This window comes from Rhipicephalus sanguineus, unplaced genomic scaffold (genome assembly GCF_013339695.2).
Source record: "Rhipicephalus sanguineus isolate Rsan-2018 unplaced genomic scaffold, BIME_Rsan_1.4 Seq4598, whole genome shotgun sequence".
NCBI classification, from domain to species: domain Eukaryota; kingdom Metazoa; phylum Arthropoda; class Arachnida; order Ixodida; family Ixodidae; genus Rhipicephalus; species Rhipicephalus sanguineus.
In genome coordinates, this window is record NW_023615299.1 from 1 (window position 1) to 8,219 (window position 8,219).

The 8,219-nt window shown below is 49.6% G+C and overlaps 1 protein-coding gene and 5 non-coding genes across 6 annotated transcripts; all 6 read right to left on the bottom strand.

The window, feature by feature from the left end:
• Window positions 1-745: 745 nt before the first annotated feature.
• Trnav-cac (transfer RNA valine (anticodon CAC)) lies at window positions 746-817 on the bottom strand. Its single transcript has one exon. It is a non-coding gene; the product is annotated as a tRNA-Val (tRNA).
• Window positions 818-974: 157 nt separating this feature from the next.
• Trnav-cac (transfer RNA valine (anticodon CAC)) lies at window positions 975-1,047 on the bottom strand. Its single transcript has one exon. It is a non-coding gene; the product is annotated as a tRNA-Val (tRNA).
• A 594-nt stretch (window positions 1,048-1,641) lies between these two features.
• Window positions 1,642-1,714, bottom strand: Trnav-cac (transfer RNA valine (anticodon CAC)). The gene has a single exon. It is a non-coding gene; the product is annotated as a tRNA-Val (tRNA).
• A 309-nt stretch (window positions 1,715-2,023) lies between these two features.
• On the bottom strand, window positions 2,024-2,096 carry Trnav-cac (transfer RNA valine (anticodon CAC)). Its single transcript has one exon. It is a non-coding gene; the product is annotated as a tRNA-Val (tRNA).
• Window positions 2,097-3,210: 1,114 nt separating this feature from the next.
• Trnav-cac (transfer RNA valine (anticodon CAC)) lies at window positions 3,211-3,283 on the bottom strand. The gene has a single exon. It is a non-coding gene; the product is annotated as a tRNA-Val (tRNA).
• Window positions 3,284-6,947: 3,664 nt separating this feature from the next.
• On the bottom strand, window positions 6,948-8,141 carry LOC125756684 (uncharacterized). The gene has a single exon (XM_049411590.1). The coding sequence runs from the start codon at window positions 8,139-8,141 to the stop codon at window positions 6,948-6,950; it is 1,194 nt and encodes a 397-aa protein (XP_049267547.1).
• Between the last annotated feature and the right edge of the window lie 78 nt (window positions 8,142-8,219).

The following is an 8,219-nucleotide window of genomic DNA, read 5'->3' on the forward strand; positions in this document are numbered from 1 at the left end:
ATCGGATGGGATTTCAACCAGCGCCCTCTGCGTGGCAGTCGGGTCTCCCACCACAGTGCCACGCTGGTGCTTGTAACTCCTTCGCAAATATGCTCTATACAGGCGTCATGTCGGGTAAGGAATCGTGTTAATACATGTAATATAGGTGGCAGAAGAGGAAAATATTAACCAGTTAACATTATTGACGTGATGCTTCTGAGGTCGTGCTCACTCCCGTGACACAAAGCATTGAGCCCACTAAAAAAATTCGTATTTGTCTTTTGAGAAAATAAATACTATGACTATGAAAATATTACTATGATTTCGTGGTACAGGTACTTCCGCTCCTCTTAAAGAACGTGTTTTGTACCCTTTTCCCACTTTCCTAAGAAGAGGGCAAGTAACTACATCACAAATCCAATGTTCTTTATGATTACCTTCAAGTTTTTGCATAAAAAAACCGTTACGAACCGTTACGGAACATTTTTTTTTCGTTCCGGAACAGAAACGAAACGGAACTTTTTGCGGTGGAACGAAACTAAAACCGAAACGAAAAACATTTCGTTCCGACACCCTGGGCGCACGTGATAACCACTACACCACGGAAACCAGCACACGAAGACTGCCTCTCAGTAGGCTGCAAAGCATGGAGTTATCACTTGGGATTTCAGGGTGGAAGATAACAAAGTCAATCACCTCCGAATATGATACTGAGGTAACGTTAAATACACATGAAACGGAAATATCAGTACGAAAAAAAAAATACTGTTTCCGCCCGGGATCGAACCGGGGACCTTGCGCGTGTGAGGCGCACGTGATACCACTACACCACGGAAACCAGCACACGAAGACTGGCTCTCAGTAGGCTGCAAAGCATGGAGTTATCACTTGGGATTTCAGGGTGGAAGATAACAAAGTCAATCACCTCCGAATATGATACTGAGGTAAACGTTAAATACACATGGAACGGAAATATCAGTACGAAAAAAAAATACTGTTTCCGCCCGGGATCGAACCGGGGACCTTGCGCGTGTGAGGCGCACGTGATAACCACTACACCACGGAAACCAGCACATGAAGTCTGGCTCTCAGTAGGCTGCAAAGCATGGAGTTATCACTTGGGCTTTCAGAGGGGAAGAGAACAAAGTCAATCACCTCCGAATATGATACTGAGGTAAACGTTAAAGACACATGAAACGGAAATATCAGTACGAAAAAAAAAAAAAAACTGTTTCCGCCCGGGATCGAAACGGGGACCTTGCGCATGTGATCATCATCATCATCATCTGGGGTTTAACGTCCCAAAACCACCATATGATTATGAGAGACGCCGTAGTGGAGGGCTCCGGAAATTTCGACCACCTGGGGTTTCTTTAACGTGCACCTAAATTAAGTACACGGGCCTCAAACATTTCGCCTCCATCGAAATGCAGCCGCCGCGGCCGGATTCGATCCCGCGACCTTGCGCATGTGAGGCCCACGTGATAACCACTACACCACGGAATCCAGCACATGAAGCCTGTCTCTCAGTAGGCTGCAAAGCATGGAGTTATCACTTCGGCGGTCAGAGAGGAAGATAACAAAGTCAATCGCCTCCGAATATGATACTGAGGTAAAAGTTAGACACATGAAACGGAAATATCAATACGAAAAAAAAAATACTGTTTCCGCCCGGGATCGAACCGGGGACCTTGCGCGTGTGAGGCGCACGTGATAACCACTACACCACGGAAACCTTTTTTTTTTCTTTTTTTTCTTTATTTCCTGCTTGGTCAAGACACACTTTACATAGGATTCTTATCTTTGAATTCAACACTTCACAACATGTTCAATATACATTTTAAAAACGGGACTGGCATCTTGTCCCGTACACCACGGAAACCAGCACGTGAAGACTGGCTCTCAGTAGGCTGCAAAGCATAGAGTTATCACTTGGGCTTTCAGAGGGAAGTTAACAAAGTCAATCACCTCCGAATATGATACTGAGGTAAACGTTAAAGCCACATGAAACGGAAATATCTGCACGAAAAAGGAAAAAAAATACTGTTTCCGCCCGGGATCGAACCGGGGACCTTGCGCGTGTGAGGCGCACGTGATAACCACTACACCACGGAAATTTTTTTTTTTCTTTATTGCCTGCTTTTGACAATAAACAAACAAAAACAAGAAGAAACGCTATTTACAATACAAACACTGGTTGCGTAAAAAGGGAGAGGGATCGACAGGAAAAAAAAGGAAAGGCCATACTGGGACTAGTGAGGACGCTCTAAACCTCCTTCATTTGCAAAAGAAGCTCTACACGATCTAACCAATCAGGACCATCTTCAAGAAGTTTTTGTTCTTCAACAAAACGGGTTACGCTTTCTTTGAAGTATTGACGCGCCGGACGGGCGTCCGCATCAGCGTGCCGTATGGCCATCCTGCACTTCCATATGCTGTGGAGTGTAATCAACATAAACCAGCACGCGAAGACTGGCTCTCAGTAGGCTGCAAAGCATGGAGTTATCACTTCGGCGTTCAGAGAGGAAGATAACAAAGTCAATCACCTCCGAATATGATACTGAGGTAAACGTTAAAGACACATGAAACGGAAATATCAGTACGAAAAAAAATGCCCCCACCTCCCCGAAGGGAATCGTGAGGAAATGCGAATGCATTTCTTGCGCCGAGAGTACACGGCATAGTGATTTTAATGGCGTAAAGCTGGACACAACGACGCGCTCAAGTGTCTCTCTTTTGGGCGCCTCTTTCAACGAACGCTTCCTACGTGCGTTCGTAATCACCTCAGGGATGTTGCCACCGCGTTCAATGCAGCACAAACGTGCTTAGAACGCGCTGTTTTCAGGCTGTGCCAATGCAGCACAAACGCTACAATCGCGTTTCAAACGCACTGCATTGAGGCGATGGCTCAGGGAGGAGAAACAGCGAACGGCGAGAGAAGGAGCGGCGAAGCACTGCACCTAACCTCTCCTACGCTCTCTCCACACACGCGGGAACTCCGCCGGGCTCCCACGATGCGAGCGCTCTCACACGCCAGAGCGCGCTCCTCCTCTCCACTCACTCTCCGCTACTCCGCCCGCGCCACCTGCTCCGGTTACTAGGGGCGAGGATAAGCGCGCGCACCCGCAGCTGTTGCTATGGGAGAGAGAGTGAGAGCGGAGAGGCGCGCGGACAACGCCGGATGCCTTACATAGCCCGACTAAGAAATGCATTCGCATTTTTAAAAAATACTGTTTCCGCCCGGGATCGAACCGGGGACCTTGCGCGTGTGAGGCGCACGTGATAACCACTACACCACGGAAACTTTTTTTTTTCTTTATTCCCGACTTACACAATTGAAGTCACTGGTTACATACATAAAACGCGTCGGCCACGCTTTGGCCAACACGAGATTAAAATTGTTTCATGTAGATTAACTCATCGAGCACAGAAATCCACACCGGTGTGTCAGGGAGCGTGCGAAGCACCTCTCTCAAACGCACCACGCTTTCAATAAAGTGATCACGAACAGGACGAACAACCTGGTGAACATGTTCAAATTCCGTTTTCGTTCTCCACAAGGCGTGGAGGCCCAGGAGCATAAATAAATCATAAGGAATGTCCTCTGATGCGTCTACCGGCAAGAAGCGTATTCCATACGGGCTCAGGGGCAACTCTTTCTTTAATGTGCGCTGTAGCACATCCCAGTAGAAAATGGGATCCCAACAGTCCAGGAAAACATGTTCTATTGTCTCTGGTTTTTTACATAAATAGCAATTGGTTGTCCAGGGTATGAAGAAGCCTTTATCGCTAAGCCAAGTTTTAACGGGAAGCGTGTTTGTGTGCAATTTAAAGAAGAAGGTTTTAACTGATGGTAGTACCGGCATTTTCTTTACTCTTTTTAAAACGTCCTGTCCTGGGCCTCCAAGGTGTGGAAAGCGGTACAAAGGCACTGGTAGAACGCTTTCAACAAGATCCATATACAATTTTTTCTTGTTAACGGTGCCCAGGTACTCATGAGTGAATCGAGCACTCAGCATCCTATACGAAGCAATCACCTCTCGCAGATACCCGATTACAGGCCCACATATGTTTTCACATGACGCCACAATAAATCCAGGTATGAGTCTCTGTAGCCTCACTTGCGTGACAGTGCGGAGAAAAGGGTCATTTTGGTCACGTAGGAAAATGAAACGCGACACAAGCTGTCGCAGAAACAAATGAGCTAAACCGAGCCCACCAAGCTTGACTGGGCGAAACAAATTCATACGACTGGTCCGCTCCCAGGTGGATGCCCAAATGAACACGGCGAAAACCCGGTGAATTCTCTGAATATTCACTCGTGATGCGCATAGCACATTCATCACATACCAGAACTTTGAGATAAGAAACAGGTTACAGACAGTGGCCCGTGAAAATATGGACAGTTGCCTGCCTTGCCATGCTGTAGCCTTTTCTCTTGCACTTCGCACTTGGTCAGACCAGTACGCATCAGGGTCGCGGTAACTACCGAGTGGCACGCCGAGGTATTGCGTTGGAACTGCTGACCAGCGCAGTCGGGAGAAGTGCTCCGGCGTTGCGTCCCAGTCGCCATGCCAAAATCCATAACTCTTGTCCCAGTTGATCTGGGCACCAGTGCATTCGCAGAACCTTTCAACAATGGTCGTGGTATACTTAATACTCTCCCTGTCTGAGCAGAAGACGGCGATATCATCTGCGTAGGCTAGTATTTTTACATGTGCCGTCTGTAGCCTAAATCCTGTAATAAGTTCGTTGTGAGTGATGGACAGACAGAGCGGTTCGAGGTACACTGCAAACAACAAGGGCGACAAAGGGCATCCTTGCCTCACTGATGAGCGTACGCGCAGGCTGTCAGTTAGCTCGCCATTAACTATAATGCGTGTAGTGCAGTTACTATACGCCATCCTAACGCCCTCAAGTATGACATGGCCAACATTAGAATGTTCTAATATGCTGAAGAGGATCTGGTGTGAGACGCGGTCGAATGCTTTCGCCAGATCATACTGCATCATCGCCACGTGCTCACCCAGCGCGTCACAGCATTCGAGCACACTTCGTGCAACGTGTACGTTCGTCGCGATACTGCGACCTTTGATCCCGCATGTCTGGTGGGAACCCACCAACGTCGTTATAACCCCTTGGAGCCTTTTTGCTAGTACCTTCATAAATATTTTGTAGTCGACGTTTGTGAGACTAATTGGACGGTAAGATGCTGCAGACAGAAGTTTTGCTGGGTCATCAGTTTTTGGGATGAGCACAACGTGCGACGTTGTGAACGATAATGGTACCCGTTTCAAGTCATATGCTTCGACGAAAACTCTCAGCAGCATCTCAGCGACCATGCTCTTAAAAGTTTTATAAAAAGCTGCACCGAGGCCATCGGGCCCAGGTGCTTTCCCCAGAGTCAACCCGTCGATAGCGTCTTCGATTTCACGTATAGTGATCGGCCATTCGAGGCGTGCCTTAACTTCATCGTCCAGCTTCGGCATAAATCGAAGGAATTCCTCCTGGAAGCCATCTAAGGGGTCTGGTTGGTGGCCTAGAAGGTTATTAAAATGCTCGGCTATCACGCGCTTGATGACCCTGCTATCAGACGTGATTTCGTCGCCGTTAGCTATCTGACGGATTTCTTTCTGGCACGCGTATCTTTTTTCGTCAGATAAGGCCCGTTTCGTTGGCCTTTCCCCAACCCATAGTTTATCGGCTCTCGCACGTATGATCGCTGCTTTATATTTTGCAGCGTCGATTTCCTCCAGCTGACATTTCACGTCTCTTAATTCCTTGCTAAAAGTACCGGGCTGGTTGTTTTCCATACTACTAAAAAATCGAGCTGCTCTCGTAGCATTCGCTCAGTTTGGTTCTGTTCATACTTCAGGATGCTACTTCTCTCCATAGCCGTTATTTTAACTCCCTGTTTAAATTCTTCCCATTCAGCTGCCAAACTGGTTGACGGCGCATCGAGTAGCTTCTCCAATTTTTCTGCTACTAAGCTTACGAAATGCTCGTCATCGAGTAGCTTAACATTAAACTTCCACAGGTTCCAATTTAAGCGGCTTTTAACCTGCCTTTTTCCTAACCCGGCCATAACTAAACAGTGGTCGCTGAAAGAAACAGGTTTGACATCGTATGCTGTGCACAAAGGTAGAAGTTCTGCTGATACATAAATTCTGTCCAGCCTGGCGTGGCTGTCACGTTGGAAATGAGTGTACGTTGGGCGAATGCCACTGGAATAAACACTGCCAACGTCTTCTAAGCCATTGTCGTGCACTATTTCGGATAGCAACTCGGCACTCTTATCGCTAACTCGAGATTTCCTAGAGCGATCTTCGGCCGCACAGACACAGTTGAAGTCACCTAAGAGCAATACCATTTTCTCGCAGTTTAAGTGCGTTTTGAAGCATTCGAAAAATAATTTGCGCTCTGTTTCCACGTTTGGTGCATACGCGCAGACCGCGCGGTAACACAAACCGGAAAAGCTGAAATCTACGACCAAGAGGCGTCCACTTTCGCACGATACAACTGTTTGTACACATATGCCTAAGTTGCTACGTACGAAAAGGGCGCAACCGCCCGAACATCCAACCGCGTGGCAAACACATACATCAAAGTGAGGGCGAAAAACAGACGCCATCCGGTCTGTCGCTTCCTGGCTCTCTATTTTCGTTTCCTGGGCTGCAACTAAGTGCAAGTCGTGATCAAGTAGTAGGCGGCTCACTTGACACTGTCGCCTTCTAGCGCCAAGCCCTCGAACGTTTAGGGTTGCCACCCGTATCCCAGTTTCAAAATTCATAGCCATATCGGTGAAACATTAAGGTCAAACATGGCCAGGAAACAAAGTAATAGAAGGCCTCTTTGAATGCGACACGCTTGGCAAAAACAGCGCTTTGGCTTCGCCATGGTACACATATATAAAAAAACACCACCAGCCCCCCTCCCGCTCCCAATCCCTTCCCTGTTAGCCGCTGCCACTACGGAGGCGGGTTTGCCGCCGACCGTCGTGGTTCACACGGAATGTTCGGCCGTGGTTTGAAAGGAAAGCGTCTCACACCTGGCGCTTTCGTCGGTGGCTCGTCCCCACCGCCATCGTCCAGCTGCGGCTCGCTGCTCGTGGTCTGCTCATGCGGCCGTTTCCCGGCCGCCGCGCTAGCTGATCCTTGGGTAGTGTCCATGCACTCATCAGCGGGTTGAGTGACACTCGCCTGAGGCACAGGCTCTGATGTGCTAGCCTTCCTCGCCGACGTGGCCACGGCGGCTCGGGCAGGCGCATCTTTGGGTTCCCTTACGGAGGCCGCGAGAGGTTGCTTCTCAGGTTGACCCGGCGGAGGAGAAGACGACGTTGACGGTGCACCCTCACGGGCGCTTGTCGGAGACGCGGCTTCCTCCGAGTCCGCCTCATCGATCAGAAGGTCGGTTGAGTCCTCGCTGCTCCCTGGTGCTGTCACGCTGGCGTACGTTCGCTGACACTGGCGGTCTTCGTGACCGAAACGCCGGCAAACCCCACACCTTGGTATGCGGCACTCACGGCAGATATGGCCCGTGCCACGACAGCGAAGGCAGAGCGGAGCCCTTCCCGGCACAACGACAAGTGCGAGTTCGCCCGAGACACTTAGCTGGTGTGGAAGGTCATCAATTTTGACCCCGGCGTTCATCTTGAGGGTCACGACCCTAGTTGTGGATACCTTGTCCGCTACTCCCTCGGCACGCCACCGCTCCCTGACGACGTCGGTGACCTTGCCGAAGGGCGCGAGGGCAAGTCGTAAGTCCTCGTCAGGCACGCTGTGAAGGAGCCAGTGTACCTTCATTCGAATATCCCTGTTAGCCGGGTCGATGACAATGCAGCGCTTGCCTTTCACTTGCAGCTCACCAGTGTTGACCAACATCTTCGTTGACTCCGCATCCTTCAGGGTGACGGCCCACACGTGGCTCATGCGATACGCCCCCAAGGCGATAACCTCGGGAAGTATCGACCGCTGAGCCAGGGCGTCACGAAAGTCTTCAACCTTGTAGGGGCGAGCGCTTACGTCCGCGTGCAAAAAAACTGTATTTAAAACCAACCGACCTGTAGGCAAACTAGGCAGAACAACCTGGTACTCATTATCCGTTGCCGAAAACCTGTTTCCGCGGCCAGGCGTGGCCGCTATCGCCGCTCCGTCGGAGCACATGATAACACGTCCGTACGCTGTCGCGGCCGGAAGTGGAATCTACACCACGGAAACTAGCACACGAAGACTGGCTCTCAG